General features: G+C 40.3%; 1 protein-coding gene across 1 annotated transcript in view; it reads left to right on the forward strand.

Annotated features, from left to right (window-relative positions):
* Positions 1-207: 207 nt before the first annotated feature.
* LOC118386732 (uridine diphosphate glucose pyrophosphatase NUDT14-like) overlaps positions 208-26,730 on the forward strand; it is a 53,250-nt gene continuing 26,727 nt past the window's right edge. The window contains exons 1-3 of the mRNA XM_035774497.2: positions 208-368; positions 12,795-12,838; positions 26,449-26,513. Coding sequence (XP_035630390.1) covers positions 288-368; positions 12,795-12,838; positions 26,449-26,513 — 190 coding nt within the window. The 5' untranslated portion in view covers positions 208-287. The remainder of the gene's footprint in view (positions 369-12,794; positions 12,839-26,448; positions 26,514-26,730) is intronic.

A 26,730-nucleotide genomic window follows, 5' to 3' on the forward strand; every position in this document is an offset into this window, starting at 1 on the left:
AGTGAGTGTAGTGTTAGATGGTAGGGTATTTATTTAGAACATTTACATTTTTCAAGCAAAGTATAAGGGAGTTGTACTCCAGTCTAGTAGGTGGCGGCAATGCAACAAATTGGATGACAACCGCCGTTAAATCGCATAGAAGAAGAATAAGAAGACTTCCAATTAAAAGCGAGTGTATTTTGACCTTACTAGGGAACCGTAGGCATTTGTCTCATTCCCCACTCCGACCTGTGGTTTGTGCTATCTGACGTGAGATAAGCGTCGGTGGAAAGCTAGCAGTCTGAACTATGGAGCAGATACATGATATCCAGGTCGTTCCGTGCACCAACTCCAATTATCTGAAACCATTCAGGGTGCACTATAACCAGGTGAGTCAAAATAGCTCACTCGCGCCTGAATCTAGTCTGAATTCCCGGACTCATTCATTTCTATTGCTAGTAGCCCAACCCCCATCCTTTTCCCCATTGCTTTATTGTGCTGCTTCAACGGCATAACCTTCATAAAAATACAGTACACCGTATTTCAGTAACACTTATGGACTTAGCTGTCTTAACTTTGCTTCACAACTGCCACCAAATGTTTTCTCTTAGCATGAAATGTAGATTTTCAGGCAAGTAGCTAACATATCAGTTACTGTCTCATGAGCATATGCTTTACATTAACGTTAGCTAACTCGCAACCTAGTTAAGTAACTGGCTAGCTTGTTGGAAATGTACAACCTGATGCTTAGCTACAATATCTACATTTCTCCGGTGGTTGTTGTTGCACGTTGAGCGTTAGCTAGCCTAGTCATGTAATGTCAGGCCTTGTTGGGATGTGTCAAACTAGAGATGGCCTTGCTAGTTTGATAGTGATTTTATGAGGTCGGATGTTGAGCATTTGGTGCTGTGCTGAGCTTGCAAACCCATTTTACTTTCAGTGATATATATTTTAATATATCTAGGGAACCCACACAAGTCCACTTATGTATAGAACCCACCAGTATTTTATGGCCCACAAATCATCTTGTGAAAATGTTCATCTACCTGAGTCTTTAATCTAAAGGGCAGCTAGCCCCTCGGGAGATAAAATGCATGTTAGGATAGCTTTCTAGTTAGCTACATTGATTCCACTAGTAACTATCCTCTTAGGTACGTACAGTAGCTAGTTGTTTGGAAGATGGATACACCAGGATTTGTGGTCGTTGTTTCAGTATGATATGTTGGATTAAGGAATACTAGACTCCGTAACAGTCGTTGCCATTCTTGAATTAGGCTGTTACCACTTTCTGGATCGAAAGCTATGCTCAGGTCAATCAATAACATACATGTAGGCTTCTAGAGGCTGGGCAAAGGCTGTGCCTCCTTTGACACTTTCCTTCAGGAAATGTGGAAATGTTCTGCTGTGATTTCTTTGGCAGTGAGACTCTTTGGGGCGGGCAACGCTTCATCACATTCACTCAACCTTTCCTGAGATAATGACATTTCTCCTTCTGTGGATTTCATGAAGGGCATTAGGCACCGTTTCGGCAGGAGGGCACCTGTAGATATTTCCGTCCCCATCTGGGCTTGTGGTCCTGGCCTAACGCTTCCTGTCATTGAGTGTGGAAGTGTTCTGCTTCTCTGGCCCATTGTTGCTCTTTAGGCGTTTGTGAGTCATAGGCTGAATGACCACTGTTGAGCCCTATTGGTATGGCATTTCTTCCCCATCCGCTGTGTTATAGAAAAGACTTGATACTTTAAGTAGGGCGTTAAAGGACAAAATGAAACTTTGGTTCAATACTTTGTATTGTTATAGAGAAACTTCTCATGAACACAAAACTTTTTTTTTATTTCATGAAGATAGGACTTGCCATTGCTGAGATCTTATTTTCAAGATATCTGAAAAGATCAACAAGGTTGCAGACCGGTCAATGTTAATCCTAGTTAATAATTTCACCATCACCTGTCTGGATTTTTTTTTATAATAACATGTTTTGTCCAATATCTCAAGAGAGGGGGGTCATATTGTAATTAAATTGATTAAAAGTAAAGTACAACTTATGAAATAGAAATGCTATATTATGCAAATTAGGCACTACAGAATATATATTTACAGTAATGTAAGCCCAATAATGTGAAGTAGGGTGGTCATATTAACAGATGTTCATGCTTTATACAAAACTGAGTTACAATTCATTACATTTGTTATACAACTTTGCAAATGATATATGTAATATGCTAATTAGTCTGTATGGAATAAAAAGAGAAATACAGCAATGTTAAACCCATTCATTTAAAGTAAGGTGGTCATATCATTAACATATATTGGTGTGTGTGTGTGTGTACCAGGGGTACAAGCAGTGTACATATAATTGTCAGGGCTCGAGAAGCACCTTTTTTTTACAAGGAGCCCGTGGGTGTCTGTAAGCCGGTAATAGACTGCTTTTGACTAAAAATAAATAGAAAATTGGCACCAGCCAAGTGTCCAGGATGAGAGGAAAATCCCATTGTGAGATAATGCTTTTTTTTAGCCTATTCATTGAAGGAAATACCAGTTGATGTAAATACATTTGACTGGTTATGCTTATCGTTCTATTGGTTCATTTGCATCATTTAGTGGAATTAAATTGGCCAGTTTGTATATTCTTTATGCATCTTATTTATCAGATGTGCATAGCGTACAGAGAGCCTTTGAGCAGAAAATGAAGGCCAATGGTGACTTTTTAAAACAGTTTTAATGGCTGTGATAGAAAACCTGAGGATGAATCAACAACATTGTAGGTACTCCGCAACACTAACTTCAGGGTAATAAAGAATGTTTTGTAACCTTTCTTTACCAAGTAAGTCTTCATCATTTCATCATTTCCTGCCACTCATACACATTACATGTGTCTGTTCCATCACCTCTGAAAGTGGATGGCTCACACACATCAGATTTCATGACAGTTTACCTTGTACCAGTCTGGCATGCACAATGGGACGGTGTTGGCGGCTACCTTGGATGGAGTGGTATTACTTGCTGACAGACTTGAAACAATACTGTGACCAATCTCTTGACCCATCTGTTTGACTAAATCAAACATAACACTGCTGCGTATGGTATTCATCATCATTGGAGTGATTATCATCTCCATCACTCTGACCTGTTGTTTGATCAATAACATCCTCTTGTTCATTTACTGACGTTACACCAGACTCCCGGTTAAAGTATGCTCTACCATTCTAGCTATCTGAGCCCCCCGTACCAATACTGGGGTTTACAGTATCACAGTTAACTCCCCTAGGTTGTAAGTCCTCACCAGTGTTGGAATTGGCTAAACTTTTGAACATTTAGATTAGATGTCGACCGATTATGATTTTTCAACGCCGATACCGATTAGAGGACCAAAAAAAGGAGACCCGATTAATCAATACTGAATGAACACTTATTTTAAATTATTATAATACATCAATAAAAATCAATTTAGCCTCAAATAAAATGAAACATGTTCAATTTGGTTTAAATAATGCAAAAACAAAGTGTTGGAGAAGAAAGTAAAAGTGCAATATGTGCCATGTGAAAAAGCTAATGTTTAAGTTCCTTGCTCAGAACATGAGAACAAATGAAAGCTGGTGGTTCCGTTTAACATGAGACTTATTCCAAAATATTCCAAGTTAAGAGGTTGTAGTTAATATAGTATTTATATGACTATTTCTCTCTACCATTTGTATTCCATATACCTTTGACTATTGGATGTTCTTATAGGCACTTCGTTATTGCCAGTGTAACAGTATAGCTTCCGTCCCTCTCCTCGCTCCAACATGGGCTCGAACCAGGAATACAACTACCCTCGAAGCAGCATTACCCATGCAGAGCAAGGGGAACAACTACTCCAAGCCTCAGAGCGAGTGACGTTTGAAACGCTATTAGCGCGCACCCCGCCAACTAGCTAGCCATTTCACATCGGTTACACCAGCCTAATCTCGGGAGTTAATAGGCTTTAAGTCATAAACAGCTCAATGCTTGAAGCACAGGAAAGAGCTGTTGGCAAAACGCACGAAAGTGCTGTTTGAATGAATGCTTACGAGCATGCTGGTTGTCTATCATCGCTCAGTCAGACTGCTCTATCAAATCATAGACTTAATTATAACATAACAAATAAGAGCCTTTGGTCATTAATATGGTCGAAACCGGAAACTATCATTTCGAAAACAAAACGTTTATCGCATATACCCTGACTCTGCGTGCAATGAACGCAAGAGAAGTGACACAATTTCACCTGGTTAATATTGCCTGCTAACCTGGATTTCTTTTAGCTAAATATGCAAGTTTAAAAATACATCTGTGTATTAATTTTAAGAAAGGTATTGATGTTTATGGTTAGGTACATGTTGGAGCAACGATAGTCTTTTTTCCGCGAATGCACAACGCATCAATTATATGCAACGCAGGACATGCTAGATAACTACACATGGATGATGATATTACTAGTTTAACTAGTGATTGATTTATTGTTTTATTTTTATTTTTTATAAGATAAGTGTAATGCTAGCTAGTAACTTACTTTGGCTTCTTATTGCATTCGCGTAACCGGTAGGCTCCCCGTGGAGTGCAATGAGAGGTAGGTGGTTAGAGCGTTGGACTAGTTAACCAAAAGGTTGCAAGATTGAATCCCCGAGCTGACAAGGTAAAAATATGTCATTCTGCCCCTGAACAAGGCAGTTAACCCCCACCAGAATGTGTTCTTGACTGACATGTCTAGTTAAATAAAGGTACAAAAAATAAAATATCTGCCAAATCGGTGTCCAAAAATACAGATTTCCGATTTGGCTATTCCGATTAATTGGTCGACCTCTAATTTAGATTTGTATTTTTTTATTTCACCTTTATTTAACCATGTACGCTAGTTGAGAACAAGTTCTCATTTGCAACTGCGACCTGGCCAAGATAAAGCAAAGCAGTGTGACACAGACAACAGTTACACATGGAGTAAATGATAAAAAAGCCAATAACACAATAAACAAGCCAATAACACAGTAGAAAAAATAAAGTCAATATACAGTGTGTGCAAAAGGCATGAGGGGATGGGCAATAAATAGGCCATAGGAGTGAATAATTACAATTTAGCAGATTAACACTGGAGTGATAAATGAGCTGATAATGATGTGCAAATAGAGATACTAGTGTGCAAAAGAGCAGAAAAGTAAATAAAAACAGTATGAGGATGAGGTAGTTGTAGATTGGGTGGGCTATTTACAGATGGACTATGTAAGCTGCTCAGATAGTTGGTGAGGGGGGGGAAGAAAGTCTCCAACTAAAGCGATTTTTACAATTTGTTCCAGTCACTGGCAGCAGAGAACTGGAAGATAAGGCGGCCAAATTAGGTGTTTGCTTTGGGGATGGTCAGTGAAATATACCTGCTGGAACATGTGCTACGGATGGGTGTTGTTATCGTGACCAGTGAACTGAGAAGGCGGAGCTTTACCTAGCATAGAATTATAGATGACCTGGAGCCAGTGGGTCTGGCGACGAATATGTAGCGAGGGCCAGCCGACTAGAGCATACAGGTCGCAGTGGTAGGTGATATTAAGTAAATGATGGATCAGAAGCATAGAATATAAGGAGTGAAAGAGACTGGGTTTTATGTCTGAAGTTAATGGTTCTCTGAAGAAAGACAGATGGCTTTGGAATGTGTTGGATGGACGGGAGGAAGTCACAGGATTGCTATAGGGGAAGCAGATGGGCATCTGATAATTAGGTGAAGGAGGAGTTGAGGTCAGGTCAGATCCCCTGAAGGGAGTAATACGTTTTTTTTTACTCTATTACCCTCTTACTGTGGAACCATAAGATGAGAGGAGTGTCTAAAGTGGGATATATATCTATCTGTGATGGTGAGATGTTTTTTTGTTGTTGTCTGAATACAGCTGTGTCAACCCTTTGGGAAGAATTAAACTTGGTTAAACTTCTCTAGTGTCCGTGAGTTATTTACTCTGAAAAATAAGAACCTAACACCAGTAAAAGTGGTGGATCACCATTGTGCTTGACCAGAGTACCTGGATTCTTTGGTGTGGACATTCATGACGAATATTCAAATTGACTGTCTCCTTGAAGTTGACGGCAGGTGTAGTTCTCTTCTCTGGAGCACTGCTGTATTCCCGGTGATCTTGTAGATCCGGGTCATGGCACCAATTTTGTAACCAACTTCACACAGCCCCCCAGAAGAAAGGCACACAGACACCCACACTTCAGGTTGACTCGGGTTTTCATCTGCAGTAAAGTATATCAAACCGTGATGACAGGCACTGACAGGACGGTCACATTCACACGTTCACTGGTTAGGTGGGACACGAGACATCTTTTAGATAGGAGCAACATTAATGATACATGCCCTCAACGTGAAGTGATATTAATCTATAAATACAGAGCACAACTACAACCCTTCTTATATTTATTAAAACCTTTTAGGGAGTTTTATTCCTCTGCTGGTAGCGTGACTACAGCTCAAGCTCATTACCATAACGCACAATGCGCAAAAATATTCCTAAAAATATTTAACCTCCACACATTAACAAGTAAAATAGCTCAAATGAAAGATAAACAAGTTGTTTATCTAGCCAGCAAGTCAGATTTCTAAAATGTTTTACGGCGAAAACATAGCACATATTTATGTCAAACCACCACCGCAGACATATCTCATTAGCATAGCCAAGTAGGAAAAAATATGCAATCAACAAATGCAGGATTAAAAAAAAAATCATTTCACTAACCTTTTGAAATCTTCATCAGATGACAGTAATATAACATGTTACACAGTACATTCATTTTTTTTCAATAATATGCTATATATATCCATAAATCTCTGTTTACAATTACGCATCGTTCAAAAAATGCTACTAAAATGTGAGGAGAAATTAAATAGCTCCGGCAGATAACGTCAGCTAACAAGGAATACACATCATAAACTTTGACTAAATATGCATGTTTTACATATGTATAGGAAGATACACTTATTCTAAATGCAATCGCTGTGTTACATGTATTTTTAACGTTACAGGTAGAGTTCACTAGGCTAAACTAGGAGTCGGCGCTCCAAAAGTACCATTCTGGCTCCTCTACATTAGAGTCGACAGAAACCCAAAATTAACACAAATATTTCCTTACCTTTGCTGTTCTTCCATCAACAGAACTGGAAGGGATTAACTCACCAAACCAGCGTTTAGTTTTCAAGTCTGCGTCTTTCGGTTCTCAAAATACACGCATTTCGGTCAAAATGTAGGCAAAAATTGAAGTGGATGCGCACCAAAACGTCGAAATGATATATTATATGTTGAGTTAACTTGTCAAACTAACTTCATAATCAAGCTTTAACATGTTATAAAGGTGTACAGCAATTTTGAGAACAAACAGAAACACAGGCACCGTTCAATCGATCTTGGAAAAGAGAGAGGACTTGACCATTGCGCACAGAAAAGTGACAGGTTTTTTTGAGTGACTGAGAGCTTACCGCGTGCTCAAACTCTCGCGAGCGGGCGATTCTCACAATGAGAAGCCCCATTGAAAGCTGAGATCACGCTGAACACGTGGAGACTGTTCCTGGCGCTGTAACTGTTTGGGGAGGGTGTTTGCGATGAGGTCAAAGGTGACCCAACTTTTCAGATGAGAAGAGATAGTTTGGGAGAATGCAGATTTTGAGAGTTCTGCTTTACATAGAGACATAATTTAAACGGTTTTAGAAGCTTTAGTGTTTTCTATTAGATAATATTTTTTATTTGCATATATTAGCAACTTTTGACAAATGTATCATGTTTTATATGGGTACCCAAATCCTCCAGAAGGGGCAGTAAACCGTGGTATCCTGAACAGGTTAAGTGAATGTTTATATGAAAATAAACATTCACTTAATATTTCAATAAATTACCTGCTAGCAATAGCTATTGTGACATTGTAGTGCAGTGGCCAAGTTAGCTCGTCATTAACATGGCTAGCTAAGCCAGTAAAAACTTGGTTAACTTGCCGAATTAGGTGTTAAATACATTAACAGCAAAATAAATATATACAGTTGAAGTTGGAAGTTTACATGCATGTTGCCAAATACATTTAAAGTCAGTTTTTCACCATTTCTGACATTTTATACTAGTAAAAATTCCCTGTCTTAGGTCAGTTAGCATCACCACTTTATTTTAAGATTCCCAGTGGGCCAGAAGTTTACATATACTCAATTAGTAGCATTGTCTAACTTGGGTCAGATGTTTCCGGTAGCCTTCCACAAGCTTCCCACAATAAGTTGGGTGCATTTTGGCCCATTACTCCTGACAGGGCTGGTTGTAACTGAGTCAGGCTTGCACACGCTTCATCAGTTCTGCCCACACATTTTCTATAGGATTAAGGTCAGGGCTTTGTGATGGCCACTCCAATACCTTGACTTTGTTGTCCTTAAGCCATTTTTGCCACAACTTTGGAAGTATGCTTGGGGTCATTGTCCATTTGGAAGACCCATTTGCGACTAAGCTTTAACTTCCTGAATGATGTCTTGAGATGTTGCTTCAATATCTCCAAATAATTGTCATTCCTCATGATGCCACTTATTTTGTGAAGTGCATCAGTCCCTCCTGCAGCAAAGCACCCCCACAACATGCTGCCACCCCCTTGCTTCACGGTTGGGATGGTGTTCTTTGGCTTGCAGGCCTCCCCTTTTTCCTCCAAACATAACGATGGTCATTATGGCCAATGATTTCTATTTTTGTTTCATCAGTCCAGAGGACATTTCTCCAAAAAGTACTATCTTGTCTCCATTTGCAGTTGCGAACCGTAGCTTCTTCCTTGCTGAGCGGCCTTTCAGGTTATGTGGATATAGGACTCGTTTTACTGTGGATATAGATACTTTTGTACTTGTTTCCCCCAACATCTTCACAAGGTCCTTTGCTGTTGTTCTAGGATTGATTTGAACTTTTTGCACCAAAGTACGTTCATCTCTAGGAAACACAACGCGTCTCCCTCCTGAGCGTTATGACAGCTGCTTGGTCCCATGGTGTTTATACTTGCGTACGATTGTTTGTACAGATGAACGTGGTACCTTCAGGTGTTTGGAAACTTCTCCCAAGGATGAACCAGACTTGTGGAGGTCCACAATTTTTTTCTGAGGTCTTTGCTGATTTCTTTTGATTTTCCCATGATGGCAAGCAAGGAGGCACTGAGTTTGAAGATGGGCCTTGAAATGCATCTAGAGGTACACCTCCAATTGACTCAAATTATGTCAATTAGTCTGTCAGAAGATTCTGAAGCCCTGACATTTTTTGGGAATTTCCCAAGCTGTTTAAAGGTACAGTCAACTTAGTGTATTTTAATTTCTGACCCACTGGAATTATGATACTGTGAATTATAAGTCAAATCTTTCTGTAAACAATTGTTTGAAAAATGACTTGTCATGCACAAAGTAGATGGCCTAACCGACTTGCCAAAACTATAGTTTAACAAGAAATTTGAATTCAACTGTACATAGTCACATTCGCTATTTAATTTAGGATATATGAACCTGTTTTCCAACAACACTTTTTATGCAGAGGAAGGAGACACGATCCTGCTCTCAGAATATCTCTCTGACTGAGGAGCAGGCAGACCAACTTCCCAAATAGGGGAGAAGCACTCAAAACCCACTAGTTGTTCTTTCAAAGAAAATAATACAAAAATGGTAAGTCCGAAGACCTCTTCTATTACCAACCTTAATACAATGGCAGCAAATATTCTTATGAATTCAGCAACACATAATGAAAGGTAACTTTATTTATATCACCCCTTTTCCTGAAGTGAATGGTTTCACCCACTACTCTACTCGCGAACTGCGGCATTCTTTGATATCTACATTGCGTGCGAGGTTGATGGAAACTCTACAGTTTCACTTTGTCACACTAAGCTAGACAGAAGATGCTACCTGCTCCCAAAGTATCGATTACTTCAATCTACTAGCCCTATAATGAATTTTATTTTGAAATTTCATCTGATGGGTTCTTTGAATCAGTACACCACACACACACGATATCTAGCGGCAAAAAGTATCTGACAGCCACCTAGCTAGAATTGACATGCACCCCTACTGAAATCTCAAAAGCTCAGAACGTATTCATACCTCTTGACTTATTCCACATTTTGTGGTGTTACAGCCTGATTAAATTAAATGTAAATCTCACTCGTCTGCACATAATACCCAATAATGACAAAGTGAAAATGTATTTTTTTGTCATTTTAATTGTTTTTTTTTTTCTTCCCCATTTGATTTACCCAACATTCGTAGCACTTTGAAGGTGCGTAATATATGTTTATTAGCACCCCTTGTTGGATGGGGATTTGATTTGAACAGACCTCCAGGCTGTGTAAGGGCTATTTGACCAAGGAGACCTGGAGTGCTGCTTCAGATGACCTGGCCTCCACAATCACCTGACCTCAACCCAATTCAAATCAAATGTTATTTGTCACATACACTTGGTTAGCAGATGTTTAATGCGAGTGTAGCGAAATGCTTGTGCGTCTAGTTCCGACAATGCAGTAATAACCAACGAGTAATCTAACCTAACAATTTCACAACAGCTACCTTATACACACAAGTGTAAAGGGATGAAGAAAATGTTCATAAAGATATATGAATGAGTGATGGTGCAGAATGGCATAGGCAAGATGCAGTAGATGGTATTGAGTACAGTATATACGATGAGATGAGTAATGTAGAGTATGTAAACATTATATTAAGTGGCATTGTTTAAAGTGGCAAGTGATACATTGTTTTTACATGTATTGCAGCAGCCACTCAATGTTAGTGATGGCTGTTTAACAGTCTGATGGCCTTGAGATAGAAGCTGTTTTTCAGTCTCGGTCCCTGCTTTGGTGCACCTGTACTGACCTCGCCTTCTGGATGATAGCGGGGTGAACAGGCACTGGCTCGGGTGGTTGTTGTCCTTGATGATCTTTATGGCCTTCCTGTGATATCGGGTAGTGTAGGTGTCCTGGAGGGCAGGTAGTTTGCCCCAGGTGATGCGTTCTGCGGACCTCACTACCCTCTGGAGAGCCTTACGGAATGTGGGCGGAGCAGTTGCCGTACCAGGCGGTCATACAGCCCGACAGCATGCTCTCGATTGTGCATCTGTAAAAGTTTGTGCTTTTGGTGACCAGCCGAATTTCTTCAGCCTCCTGAGGTTGAATAGGCACTGCTGTGCCTTCTTCACCACACTGTCTGTGTGGGTGGACCAATTCAGTTTGTCCGTGATGTGTACGCCGAGGAACTTAACTTTCTACCCTCTCCACTACTGTCCCGTCGATGTGGATAGGGGGGTGCTCCCTCTGCTGTTTCCTGAAGTCCACGATCATCTCCTTTTGTTTTGTTGACGTTGAGTGTGAGGTTATTTTCCTGACACCACACTCTGAGGGCCCTCGCCTCCTCCCTGTAGGCCGTCTCGTCATTGTTGGTAATCAAGCCCACCGCTGTAGAGTCGTCTGCAAACTTGATGATTGAGTTGGATGCGTGCATTGCCACGCAGTCGTGGGTGAACAGGGAGTATAGGAGAGGGCTCAGAACGCACCCATGTGGGGCCCCAGTGTTGAGGATCAGCGAGGTGATGTTGTTACGTACCCTCACCACCTGGGTGCGGCCCGTCAGGAAGTCCAGTACCCAGTTGCACAGGGCGGGGTCGAGACCCAGGGTATCGAGTTTGGAGGGTACTATGGTATTAAATGCTGAGCTATAGTCGATGAACAGCATTCTCACATAGGTATTCCTCTTGTCCAGATGGGTAAGGGAAGTGTGCAGTGTGGTTGCGATTGCGTCATCTGTGGACCTTTTGTGGCGGTAAGCAAATTGGAGTGGGTCTAGGGTGTCAGGTTGGGTGGAGGTGATATGGTCCTTGACTAGTCTCTCAAAGCACTTCATGATGACTGAAGTGAGTGCCACGGGGCGGTAGTCATTTAGCTCAGTTACCTTAGCTTTCTTGGGAACAGGAACAACTGAGATGGTTTGGGATGAGTTGGACTGCGGAGTGAAGGAAAAGCAGAGGGAACTCCTTCAAGATTGTTGAAAAATTATTCCAGATACAGCTGGTTGAGAGAATGCCAAGAGTGTGCACAGCTGTCATCAAGGCAAGGCAAAGGGTGGCTACTTTGAAGAACCTCAAATATAAAATATATTTTGATTGAACACTTTTTAGTTACTACATGATTCCGTATGTGTTATCATAGTTTTTCTTCACTATTATTCTACAATGTAGAAAATAGTCAATAAGAAATTGAATGAGTAGGTGTCAACTTTTTTTTGACAGGTACTGTATATAAAATGTTTCTTATTGTAGTCTTTGCTCGGCATCAGACACATTTTGTGCTTCAGTTGCACTTCTAAACTCAGATGAGAATTCACTAACAGGCATTCCATCAGTAGATTGCGCTCTTACTGATGTGTTGCTACTTTTCTCCAGTACATTTTGCTTGCAGATGTCCAAACTCACCAAAAATTACTTTAAGTAGCTACTATTTTAAGTATAACTTTTTGAGCTAGATTGCCAGTCTTTGTCGTTTGTTTTTCATTTGCGCTCGCTAGCAGTCTTCATATTGAAATCTGCTATTAGTTTGTGCAAATGTTGTTAGCAATCTGGTAACTGATGCCCAATTAGCTTATTTTTTTTGCCCCTTGTGTACTAAGACGGCAATACTGTAAATCCCGCGATGAAAGGCTATATGAAAATCTGGATACCGTCCTAGTTAATGGATGATTTGATATCCATCCGAGCCCACCAACATGTAGGACAATTAACTAGATCCTAGCACAGTTTTTTCAGAATGGGAATGTCATTCATGTATTGTTTTTGTGTCGTTCACAGAATGGGACGAAGAAATCGTGGGACTTCATGCGAACTCATGACAGGTGAGCTTTTATCTGCCATTGACCCGTTTCGTTGTTGATAAGAGAAACTCCGTGCTAGAGATGGGGTGTATTCACATGAACACACTCAAACACACTCTTTCAACTACCTCGCTGTCAGCTGAGAAGAGTCTTCAGATGTGAAAACCCCACATGCCCACCCCCCCCCCTTCCCAACGCATTCCTATACCCTTCACTTTGACTTGCTACCTAATAAACTAACAAAATATAATATTGAGGCCATTTCCTTGAACTTGGGAAAGCCCAGACAATTTCTCTCTTCAGTCAGTATAAGCTCTTGGCATTTCTTGTGGAGATGAGGGGAGGAGGTATGAGGGGACATTTTTGGCTGATATTTTCCTTGCAAAAAAACCTTTAGCGTTTAACATTTAGCGGCCTTTTAAGCATTCTAGTATAGTTGAAACGCACAAACTGACAAAGTTAGTTTGTTGGCATTTACGTATATCCCCATTACCAGTAAAACATAAAACCTATTTCTTTAATTTGCTGTGCTGTTTCGTTGTTCATTTAAGTCGTTTCATTCTCAACCAAGATTTCATCATACATTTCAAGCAGTGAGGTTTCAGCTCTCTGTCCGTGGCCTCTTCCTCGGTGCGCATTGTCACTGTGTCCGTTTCCATCTTGTCCAGCTCTGTCTGTCCGTGGACTCTCCTCTTCGGTGCGCACTGTCACTGTGTCCGTTTCCATCTTGTCCAGCTGTAACTGTAACATTTCACGTAAACCCTGTTTCTTGTCTGCATCGAAGTAGCGGTCCTTGTACCTAGCATCGAGCATGGTGGCGACACAGTAAAGCGGCTCAGAGAGAATGCCTGTTAAAGAAGTAGTGGTCTTTGTACCTAGCATCGAGCATGGTGGCGACACAGTAAAGCGGCTCAGAGAGAATGCCACCGACTCGCTTGTTCACAGCCTCTAGTAGAGTACATTTGGCAGTTTGTTGAGCAGGCATTTCTTGAAGCTAATAGCAGTGACACCCATAGCAAGTAGCTCAAGTAACTCATGGGTGAACAGGGAGTACAGGAGAGGGCTCAACTCCGTGTAACTCCGGTATGGCTACATCTGAACAATAGCGCCTACTTGGTAGTGTGTACCGGGGCCCGAGGTGCTCGACCAGTCGGCAAAAGCCAACATCCATGACAGAGTGGTTGATTGTCAAGGGCAATGAATTCCATTATCTTGGCGTTAATGAATTTCGCGTTTTGAGTTGTCTCACTAAAATTCATTGCAAATTACAAAAAGTTTAAGAACAAATTTACTCACATAGTTTGGATATCCCAAAAAAGCAAAATTCCAAGAATTATTTAATAAATGAAGTCAACTTGGAAAATCATTAATCAACTGTTATAGTTGTAGATCTTATCTCAATTGTTGGAATTAAGACCTATCGTGTTCCTGATGTTATTTCATGTGACTTTTTTGTAACTTTTTTGGTGAATGTGGGTTCCTCTGTTAAAGAAAATTGAGAATACTTCTGGAAATCCCTTGTCTGCTTTCTTTTGATCTTCCTGATGTTATGGAGGTGATGGCGGTAACTGGCAACTTAAAGATTTCATCATGTTATTAGTCACTACCCTAAACCGTACTTTGACATTCAGAGTCCTGTACTTTGCTTAATTTATCTTTGCCTCGATCTTGGCTAGTCTCCCACAGTCCCTGCCACTGGAGAACATCCCCACAGCATGATGCTGCCACCACCATCCTTCACTGTAGGGAGGGTACCAGGTTTCCTCCAGATGTGACACTTGGCATTCAGGCCAAATAGTTCAATTTTGGTTTCATCAGACCAGAGAATCCTGTTTCTTATGTTCAGTCCTTTAGGTGCATTTTTGGCCAATTCCAAGGGGGCTGTCTTGTACCTTTCTTAAAATGTATTTTGTATAATATTTTTTTACTGAGGAGTGGCTTCCATCTAGCCACACTACAATAAAGGCCTGATTGGTGGAGTGCTGCAGAGATGGTTTTCCTTCTGGAAGGTTCTCGTAACTCTAGAGCTCTGTCAGAGTGACCATTGGGTTCTTGGTCACCTCCCTGACCAAGACCCTTCTCCCCCGATTGCTGAGTTTGACAGCTCTGTGAAGTCTTGGTTGTTCCCAACTTTTTCCATTTTAAGAATAATGGAGGCCACTGTGTTCTTGGACCTTCAATGCTGTCAAACAAATGTTGGTACCCTTCCCCAGATCTGTGCCTCGATACAATCCTGTCTTGGAGCTCTTCTGACAATTCCTTTGACCTCATGGCTTGGTTTTTGATCTAACTGTCAACTGTGGGACCATATATAGACCGGTTTGTGTGCCTTTCCAAATCATGTCCAATGAATTAAATCTACCACAGGTGGACTACAATCAAGTTGTAGAAACATCTCAAGGATGATCAGTGGAAACAGGATACAGTTGAGCTCACATCAAAGGGTCTAAATACTTATGTAAATGTATTTCTGTTATTTTTAATACATTTGCATATATATATATATATCACACACTACCATTCAACTGTTTGGGGTCACTTAGAAATGTCTTTATGTTTTTGTCTATTAAAATAACATCAACTTGATCAGAAATACAGTGTAGACATGGTTAATGTTGTAAATGGCTATTGTAACTGGAAACGGACAATTTTTATTTGATTTTTTATGGAATATCTACATAGGCGTACAGAGGCCCATTATCAGCAACCATCACTTCTGTGTTCAATGGCAGGATGGATCATCAACATTGTAGTTACTCCACAATACTCAATACTCCACAATACTAACCTAATTGACAGTGAAAATTAAGCCTGTACAAAATAAAACATATTCCAAAACATGCATCCTGTTTTTGCCGTAAGTCCCTACAGTAAAACTGCAACAAATGTGACACAATGCCCTGAATACAAAGCGTTGTGTAGCGGTTTCCCCAAACATCACTGAGTACCATTCTTCATATTATCAAGCATGGTGGTGGTTGCATCATGCTATGGGTATGCTTGTCATTGACGAGGACTAGGGAGTTTTTTTTATTTTTGCAAAAAGAAACCGATTTAGAGCTAAGCACAGAAACTCTTGGAAAGCAGACGGAACCAGGTTATTTTCGAACAGACACTGAGAGAAAGTTACCTTTCAGTATGCCAATAACCTGAAATATAAGGCCAAATATGCACTGAGTTGCTTACCACAGTGTTCCCGAGTGGCATATTTACAGTTTACTTAAATTGGCTTAAAATCTATGGCAAGACTTAAATGACTCTAGCAATGATCAACAACCAACGTGAAACCGTTGAATATTGTTTTTTTAAAGAATAATGTGCAAATATTTGTACAATCCAGTTGTGCAAAGCTCTTAGACTTACCCGGAAAGACTCAGGGGTGTGAATACTTAAGTAAATTAGATTTCTGTATTTCATTTTCAATACATTGGGGGGGTGTAGATGGTTGAGGGGAGAAAAATATTGTGTTTATTACATTTTGAGTTGGCTGTAACAAAATGTGGTGTAAACACTTTCTGAAGGCACTGTATATACTTTCGAAAAAATTATTTGGTTATGTTTCTAAAGGTATTGGGTAACTTATTTTTAATGTTTTTCAATGAACACAATAGCCTTATTCTGAGTTAGTTTACAGTAACAATCTGCTACTGTGTGCATGGAACAGCAGTTATTCTGGGAAAAAGGTATATTTTGAAATATAACAATGTTATAGGTCCCAGTTTTGGGACTGGTGTGGCAGATAATAGTTCCTGTAACAGGATAGATGATGAAACGGGCTTCTCTTTCAAAGGTTCTCAATTATTTTATTCAACATTCTCTAGTGCAAACTGTCTTTCTGTATTTTCATTGTATTTCAATGTTTTCTTGTTTTTTTTTGTCTTGAATCTCACATCCCTGACATTACTTCATACACATATCAAACATGCATCAATTTACACATAAAACATATTAAAATCAAATTCACATCCTCCAATTCTTTACATTTGTACCCCAAACACTTAATTTGAATTTGCCTGTTTAGGCTATAATTATGAAGTTGATTGTTGCCCACTATAGCCCCATAGGAGACTGTAAAACATGAAAGCCTTTAAAGACTGGAATAACTCATTTGAAGTTAACATAAACTCACTCACTTTTGTACAATTGACCTTATTTTAGCGCCCCAAAAACGTAATACTTCCAGATCAACTGCAATGTCAATACCATTGTAAAGCACAATTTCTCCCCTTTCCAACAAAATCAATTACATGACCTAAACGCTGCCCATTTCTGCATAATTCAAGCAGAGCCCTGTCGGGTCTTTTTAAAAATGGCACGTGGGGAAGCGAAACTAATGCGTGATAGTGAGAAGGAGAGATGTTGTGAAAAAAAGCATTTTTTTCCCACTCGATCTGTCCAACTTATCACCTCAAATGTAAACAAAACACTGAGTTTATATAATGTGTCATTACATACCTATTTGAAGGTTTGTCGAATTTGAATCGGGGTTTTTAGGGTTGTGCTAAAGTGATCTTAGAAGTAAACAGCGGATTTGAGAATGATGATCGCATGCAATGATGATGCAAAAAATTACTAGGTATCCCCCCTTAACCCCGTCACTGTTCATTTCTTGTTTTAAAAAGATGATCTCCACCAGGTGAGAGATTGTAAGACATGACACGTCACAATGTAACGGAGGGTCTTTTTTTTTTTAGCTTTTCTCCAATACTACAGAGCCATTACCATGTTGATCAACACTTGAATAGAAACCTAGTTCACACCCCCGATTTTGAAGTCAACAGTCACTAGAGTCCCATTAATTTTCTTTGTAACCTCGTTTGAATGTTGCGCACATTTGTACGGAATGGGGTGAATTTACGTTACTTCATACCCATGCTCAAAATACATTCACCCAGTGTAAGAAGAGCTAATAGAAAGACAAGACTATTGCAACTGACATTAATGTTAATTATTGGAAAATGACTGAACAAGCTAGCGTAGCACTAACCGGAGCTAGCCAACAGCTGACTGGAGCTAGCCAACAGCTAGCAGCTTTTCTAACATTTACAGTATAACAATTAGAATGTTCTTAAACATCGCCGTTACAACATTAAATTCTCTAAACCCTTAGGATATTGTTAGGTGTGTCTTTTTCAAAAATAAAGATGTTAAGAAGTAAAAAAAATTCTAAATGGAAGGACTGCATCTCAATTTCATTTTACGCTCAACGTGCGTTTTCAGTCCTGTAAGAAGTTATACAATTACTATGTTCAAAACCATTACATTCACTTCAACAGGCAAGTTCCAAAACTATATTCTGGTATCCAGGCTGGCTCACATCTGGCCGTGATTGGGAGTCCCATAGAGCGGCGCACAATTGGCCCAGCGTTGTCCAGGTTTGGCTGGGGGGGTGGGCCGTCATTGTAAATAAGAATTTTTCTTAACTGACTTGGCTAGTTAAAGGTTAAATGTAGAATATTAATTTTATTTTTTATTATTTTTGTCTTTTTGCACTTTACTGACCTCCCAGATTTGGGACTGCTGCAGCAGATAATTTATCCTGTGTTACAGGAATTTATGAAACGAGAGAACCGTAGTCCCAGATCGCATATAGTGCCAAGCAAACACGTCTCACTGCCTCCTACTGGCCAACAGTAGTATAAATTCATTGCAATGGCGAGAACTTGGAATGACATTTCGGTAAAAGCATTCTTCCCCAATGAACAGAAACACAACTAACTGTACATTTAGTGTGCGTCGCACTAATCTCTTTTGCAAAGATAATAGTAACTTCAGGCCAGTTAATATTCTACCTCTGGTGTTGAAGGTTGTTAGTGTGTAGCAGAGTAACTGATTGCCCACCTCAACAACAGCCCCTTCACATTACACTCCATGCAGTTTGGCTTCAGAGCGAAACACTCCACAGAAACGGCCAACTGCTTTCTTCTGGAAAATGTGAAGTCCAAGATGGACAAAGGGTGCGTTGTTGGGGCTGTGTTTCTGGACCTAAGGAAGGCATTTGATACTGTTAACCATGAGATTCTCATCACAAAATTGTCCAAGTTCAACTTTTCCCCTGATGCCTTGAGATGGATGAAATCATACCTTGAAGGCAGAACTCAGTATGTCAGAGTGAGCAATAAGCTGTCGCCCACTCTTAGCTATGATGTGGGCGTGCCCCAAGGGTCAATACTGGGGCCCCTCCTGTTCAGCTCGTACATTAATGACCTGCCTTCTGTTTGTACTTGGTCTGAAGTTCAAATGTATGCAGATGATGCGGTGATATGTGCATACAAACAACAAGCTGCACACTAACTCACTAATGTAATGGTCCGGGTTACAAGGTGGCTCAGTGACTCATGTTAGCATCTCAATGTGAAAAAAAAACTGCATGTTGTTCACAAAGCAGGCAACTGATGCTACTGAGCCAGATGTCTGTGTCAGGGGAGAAACTCCAGGTGGTATCTGATTTCATACTCATCATACTTGATTCCAACCTCTCTCTGTAAAAGCAGGTGAAAAAGTTAACTCTAACCAAATTCAACTTAGCTAATTTCCGATGTACACGAAATTGTTTGACTACAGAAGTAGCTAAACTGTACTTAAAATCTATGACACTCCCCCACTTAACATATTACTTGACTAGTTGGGACCAAGATTGTTGTAAAACAATAAAACCCATTCAGTCTGTCTACAAACAGGCTCTCAAAGTGCTTGATAGAAAGCCCAATAGCCATCATAACCGTTACATCCTCAGAAAGCATGAGCTCCTGAGTTGGAAAAATCATGTGCAATACACCAACGCGTGTCTTGTATTCAAGATCCTAAATGGCCTAGCTCACCCTCCACTCAGTATTTTTGTTAAACAGAAATCCCAAACATATGGCAGCAGATCCACAAGGTCTGCCATGAGAGGTGACTGTATATATAAGCAACTTTAGTCAATCTGTTTTCTCTGAGGGCTTCTCATGTTTGGAACATCCGACACATCTTGCACCACCTATGACACCTATCACACTTTCACAAAAACATGAAGACATGGCTAAAGGCCAATCATACTTGTGAACATAATCCCTAGTTGTGTATGGCCACTTTCCATCTTGTCTGTAGATTGTGGAAACACTTTGGTGATTTTTATTTATTTTGTCTTGTTGCTTTTTTGTCCTATGTTGCTTTGCATCTGCTCACTGCTCATTGATTGTCTGTATTGTAATGTTTTTTTAATAACCTGCCCACAGACTGTGGTTGAAAATTAGCCGGCTGGCTAAAACAGGAACTTTTACTGAAACGTTGATTTAATTTGCACTGTCGCTGTAAAAAATAAGCCCGACGGTAAGTGTTTTGGAAACCTCAATCTGTTCTTTCTGATACTGTATAGAAATCAAAATTCCTTACCTGCATGTGACTGTAGGAAGATTTGAAAAAGTCACTTTTCGGTGCTAAAATGTCCTCCGAACTGCTAATAACACATTTTCATCGTTTCCCGGACCCCGTCTGTAATACCTACATGTTGTAAGCAGACCACCATAGTCCCTGTGCCCAAGAACACCAATGTAACCTGTTGTTGAAGGAATTTAATTCCTCTGTTTTAATTCCCAATTAAAATTAAACACTGTTAATTCATAAGAATTTGTAAGACCCTTATTTTATAGGAATGGACAGAGCCCGGTCTTAAAAGTCAATTAACAGCCTTTATTCAAGAGACTACTGCCACAATACAGGTTACCACAGGTTATAAACTGAAAATGACGTCATTAGCTCTAACACTACCCCGTGCCATCTCCGTTCCAGTACCAAGGCTGTGTCTCAAGCCTTCCCACATCTGTCTCCCTACCAATTTAATATAATTTACCAGTCAAGGTTTTCTTGTGTAGATAAGCATTTTAGCCAGTCTGATTCATTTGTACCAAGGAACAGACAGTCATTGTTACTAAACTCTTGACCACATTCACACACATTATTTTCAGTACTGGGATCTGATAAGAAAATTCATACATATACAGTAACATTTAGTATTCTGATTAGTACATATACAGTAACATAGTATTCTGATTAGTACATCCTGATTGAAATTTATACATATTTAGTCATTATAGATAGTCATTTAGACAGGTGTTAAGGGAATTTTTATCGCCCCGTAGTACTCACATCTGTAGCCAGGAAATCCTTTGAATGGCTGGTCATGGCTCACATCAACATTATCCCAGACACCCTGGACCCACTAATTTGCTTACTGCCCCAACAGGTCCACAGATGAGACAATCTCTATTGCACTCCACACTGCCCTTTCCCACTTTTGCAAAAGGAACACCTACGTGAGAATGCTGTTGACTCAGCGTTCAATACCATAGTGCCCTCCAAGCACATCACTAAGCTAAAGATCCTAGGACTGAACACCTCCCTCTGCAACTGGATAATGGACTTCCTGACGGGCCACCCACAGGTGGGGATGGCATGCAACAACACATCTGCTACGCTGACCATCAACACGGGGCCCCGGTGGTGCGTGCTTAGTCCCCTCCTGTACTCCCTGTTCACCCATGACCGTGCATGTCTCCAACACCATTACGTTTGCAGAAGACACCACAGTGGTAGGCCTGATCACTAGAGGTCGACCAATTATTTATCAGAATGGCCGATTTAATTAGGGCCGATTTCAACTTTTCATAATAATCTGTATTTTTGGACACCGATTGTGGATGATTATTTTATTTTTTTCTCCACCTTTTATCTAACTAGGCAAGTCAGTTAAGAACACATTCTTATTTTCATGGTGGGTTAACTGCCTTGTTCAGGGGCAGAAGGACAGATTTTTACCTGGTCAGTTCTGGGATTTGTTTCTGCAACCTTCCGGTTACTAGTCCAACGCTCTAACCACCTGCCTTACATTGCACTCCACGAGGAACCTGCGTGGCAGGCTGACTACCTGTTATGAGAGGGCAGCAAGAAGCCAAGGTAAGTTGCTAGCTTGCATTAAACATATCTTATAAAGAAAACAATCAGTCTTAACATAATCACTAGTTAACTACACATGGTTGATATTACTAGTTTATCTAGCGCGTCCTGCGTTGCGTATAATCGATGCGGTGCCTGTTCATTTCTCATCGAATCACAGCCTACTTCGCCAAACGGGTGATGATTTAACAAGCTCATTCGCGAAAAAGGCACTGTTGCACCAATGTGTACCTAAACATCCATGCCTTTCTTTAAAATCAATACACAAGTATATTTTTAATCCTGCATATTTAGTTAATATTGCCTACTAACATGAATTCCTTATAAGTAGGGAAATTGTGTCACTTGCGTTCCGTATAAGCAGTCAGGGTATATGCAGCAGTTTGGGACATTTATTCCTAACGAAGACTAATTCATTTGCCAGAATTGTACATAATTATGACATAACATTGAAGGTTGTACAATGTAACAGCAGTATTTAGACTTGGATGCCATCCGTTTGATAAAATATGGAAAGGTTCTGTATTTCACTGAAAGAATAAACATTTTGTTTTTGAAATGATAGTTTCTGGATTTGACCATATTAATAACCAAAGGCTCTTATTTCTGTGTTATAATTAAGTCTATGATAGAGCCGTCTGACTGAGCGACGGTAGGCAGCAGCAGGCTCGTACGCATTCATTCAAACAGCACTTTTGTGCGTTTTGCCAGAAGCTCTTCGCAATGCTTCAACCATTGAGCTGTTTATGACTTCAGGCCTATCAACTCCCGAGATTAGGCTGGTGTAACCGATGTGAAATGGCTAGCTAGTTAGCGGGTTGCGCGCTAATAGTTGTTCCCCTTGCAGAGGGCCCCGGCTTTTGTGGAGCGATGGGTAACGATGCTTCGAGGGTGGATGTCGTCGATGTGTTCCTGGTTCGAGCCCAGCTAGGGGCGAGGAGAGGGACGTAAGCTATACTGTTACACTGGCAATACTAAAGTGCCTATAAGAACATCCAATAGTCAAAGGTATATGAAATACAAATGGTATAGAGAAATATTCCTATAATAACCTCAACCTAAAACTTCTTACCAGGGAATATTGAAGACTCATGTTAAAAGGAACCACCAGCTTTCATATGTTCTCATATTCTGAGTAAGGAACTTAAATATTAGCTTTTTTACATGGCACATACTGCACTTTTACTTTCTTCTCCAACACTTTGTTTTTGCATTATTTAAACCAAATTGAACGTGTTTCATTATTTGAGGCTAAATTGATTTGATTGTATTATATTAAGTTAAAATAAGTGTTCATTCAGTGTTGTAATTGTCATTATTGTAAATAAAATCTGCAGATTTAATCGGTATCGGCTTTTTTTGGTCCTCCAATAATCGGTATCGGCTTTGGAAAATCATAATCGGTCGACCTCCACTGATCACCGGCGAAGATGAGGTCAGTGACCTGGCAGTGTAGTGCCGGCAAGACGAGCTGATCATGGACTACAGGAAACTGAGGGCCAAGCACGCCCCCATTCGACAGGGCTGTAGTGAAGTGGGTTAAGTTCCTCGTTGTCCACATCACTAAGGATCTATGATGGTCCAAACACCAGCAGTCGTGAAGAGGGCACGACAACGCCTCTTCCTCAGGAGGCTGAAATTATTTGCTATTGGCCCTCAGGTCCTAAAAATTCTGCACCTGCACCATTGAGAGCATCTTGACTGGCTGCATCACCGCTTGGTATGGCAACTGCTTGGCATCCGACCGCAAGGTGCTACAGAAGGTAGTCCAGACGGCCCACTGCGTCACTGGGGCTGAGCTACCTGCCATCGATGACCTCTGTACCATGCAGTGTCAGGAAGGCCTTAAAAATTGTCAGACTCCAGCCACCCAAGTCAGACTGTTCTGTCTGCTACTGCACAGAAAACGGTACCGAACCGTAAACAGCTTCTACCCCCAAGACATAAGACTGCTAAATAGTTAGTCTGGGTAGCCATTTGGTTAACTATTTAACTAACTTTTTTGACTCATCACATACTCTGCTGCTACTGTTTAATTACCATCTGTCACTTTTTTTCCTAGTTACAGTTGAATTTGGAAGTTGACACACACCTTAGCCAAATACATTTAAAAAACTCAGTTTTTCATAATTCCTGAAGTTTACATACACTAAGTTGACTGTGCCTTTTAAACAGCTTGGAAAATCCCAGAAAATTGTCATGACTTTAAAAGCTTCTGATAGGCTAATTGACATCATTTAAGTCAGTTGGAGGTGTACCTGTGGATGTATTGCAAGGCCTACCTTCAAACTCAGTGCCTCTTTGCTGACATCATGGGAAAATCAAAAGAAATCAGCCAAGCCAAAAAACATTGTAGACCTCCACAAGTTTGGATCATCCTTGGGAGAAATTTCCAAACTCCTGAAGGTACCACGTTCATCTGTACAAACAGTAGTACGCAAGTATAAACACCATGTGCCCACGCAGCCATCATTCTGCTCAGGAAGGAGACGTGTTCTGTCTCCTAGAGATGAACGTACTTTGGTGCGAATAAGTGCGATTCAATCCCAGAACAACTGCAAAGGACCTTGTGAAGATGCTGGAGGAAACCGGTACAGAAGTATCTATATCCACAGTCAAACTAGTCCTATATCGACATAACCTGAAAGGCCACTCAGCAAGGAAGAAGCCACTGTGCAAAAACCACCATAAAAAAGCCAGACTGCGGTTTGCAATTGCACATGGGGACAAAGATCATTCTTTTTGGAGAAATGTCCTCTGGTCTGATGAAACATAATGGAACTGTTTGGCCATAATGACCATCGTTACGTTTGGAGGTTAAAGGGGGAGGCTTGCATGCAGAAAAACACCATCCCAACCGTGAAGCACGGGGGTGGCAGCATCATGTTGTGGGGGTGCTTTGCTGCAGGAGGGACTGGTGCACTTCACAAAATAGATGGCATCATGAAGATTGACAATTGTGCATATATTGAAGCAACACCAAGACCTCAGTCAGGAAGTTAAAGCTTGGTTACAAATGGGTTTTCCAAATGGACAATGACCCCAAACAGACTTCCAAAGTTTAGGCAATATGGCTTAAGGACAACAAAGTCAAGGTATTGGAGTGGCCATCACAAAGCCCTGACCTCAATCCTATAGAAAATGTGTGGGCAGAACTGAATAAGTGTGCAAGCAAGAAGGCCTACAAACCTGACTCAGTTACACCAGCTCTGTCAGGAGGAATGGGACAAAATTCACCCAACTTATTGTGGGAAGCTTGTTGAAGGCTACCTGAATCGTTTGACCCAAGTTAAACAATTTTAAAGGCAATGCTACCAAATACTAATTGAGTCTATAAACTTCTGACCCACTGGGAATGTGATGAAAGAAATAAAAGCTGAAATAAATCATTCTCTCTACTATTATTCTGACGTTTCACATTCTTAAAATAAAGTGGTGATCCTAACTGACCTAAGACAGGGAATTTTTACTAGGATTAAATGTCAGGAATTGTTAAACTGAGTTTAAATGTATTGGACTAAGGTGTATGTTAGCTTCCGACTTCAACTGTACTCATCTTCCTCAATTACCTCGTACCCCTGAACATCAACTCGGTACTGGTACCCCTTGTATGTAGGAAAGTTGTTGTTGTAACTAATACTGAACACAAATATAAACGCAACATGCAACATTTTCAGGGATTTTACTCTGTTCCAGTTCATATAAGAAAATCAGTCTATTGAAAGAAAGAAATTATGCTCTAGTCTATGGATTTCACATGACTGGGCAGAGGGACACAGTCATGGTTGGGCCTGGGTATCCCACTGGGTAGCCAGGTCCATCCAATTAGAATGAGTTTATCTCCATAAATTAGTATTAGACAGAAATACTCCAGAGATCCTGGATTACATGTGGTCTGGGGTTGAGAGGCCGGTTGGACGTACTGCCAAATGCTATAAAACAACGTTGGTAGAGAAATGAACATGCAACAGCTCTGAACATTTCTGCAGTCCGCATGCCAATTGTACGATCCCTTAACTTGAGACATCTGTGTTATTGTGTTGTGACAACTGCATATTTTAGTGGCCTTTTTATTGTCCCAATAACAAAGTTCACCTGTAAAGCTGTTAAAATCAGCTTCTTGATATTTCACACCTGTCGGGTGGATGGATTATCTTGGCAAAGGAGAAATGCTCACTAACAGGGATGGTAACAAATTTGAGCACAAAATATGAGAGAGGCTTTAAAAAAAATTTTTTTTAAGAAAATGGGACCAATACTTTACATGATGTGTTTTATATTTTTGTTTAGAATTGAGGACTATCCATGGACATATTACACTGCCAAAATGTATGGCTTGTGTTTGTATTCTGATTTTGGTATGAAATCACTATCTCATTTTGTGGTGTAAACGCTCAACTCTCATCAACACAACAGGGCGACTTCCTGCTTAAACTTGAACAATGTAATTCAATTTAGCATATTTTCAAGTTTGTGACGTTCTGTAGCTACATTAGGAAGAAAGAATGATGGCAGTCTGGGCAGGTATGTATTTTGTAGTGGATTTCTGTAAGTAGGAAATTGGTGCACTGTGCGTGATGTCATGTAATATAGTTAATTTAGTTTATTAACAGTATTTAACACTTGCTTGTCCACTGAAATTCTGAATGAAACAAACTGAATTAATTATTTTTCTCTACTCTCCCTTTTATTTCCAGTGTTTCGGTGCTGATCTTCAACACCACCTCACACTGCTTCATCTTGGTCAAGCAGTTCCGCCCAGGTAAAACTCCCTACTCTCCATTTCTCCTCGACCAATCAAATCATGTTTCCTCCGTAAGAACAACCTTTTTTTCTAAGGACTGGGAATTCACATTCCTTTTCATATTTTTCATAGTTATTAGACAATGAAGAGGGACAGGAAATTAAAGTAAGGTGGAGAAAGTGTGTTAGAAGGGTGTGGGTCAGAATCGAACCCACCACAACCTTTCTTCATCCCT

The sequence above is a fragment of the Oncorhynchus keta genome, chromosome 8, assembly GCF_023373465.1.
Source record: "Oncorhynchus keta strain PuntledgeMale-10-30-2019 chromosome 8, Oket_V2, whole genome shotgun sequence".
Taxonomy (NCBI): Eukaryota; Metazoa; Chordata; class Actinopteri; order Salmoniformes; family Salmonidae; genus Oncorhynchus; species Oncorhynchus keta.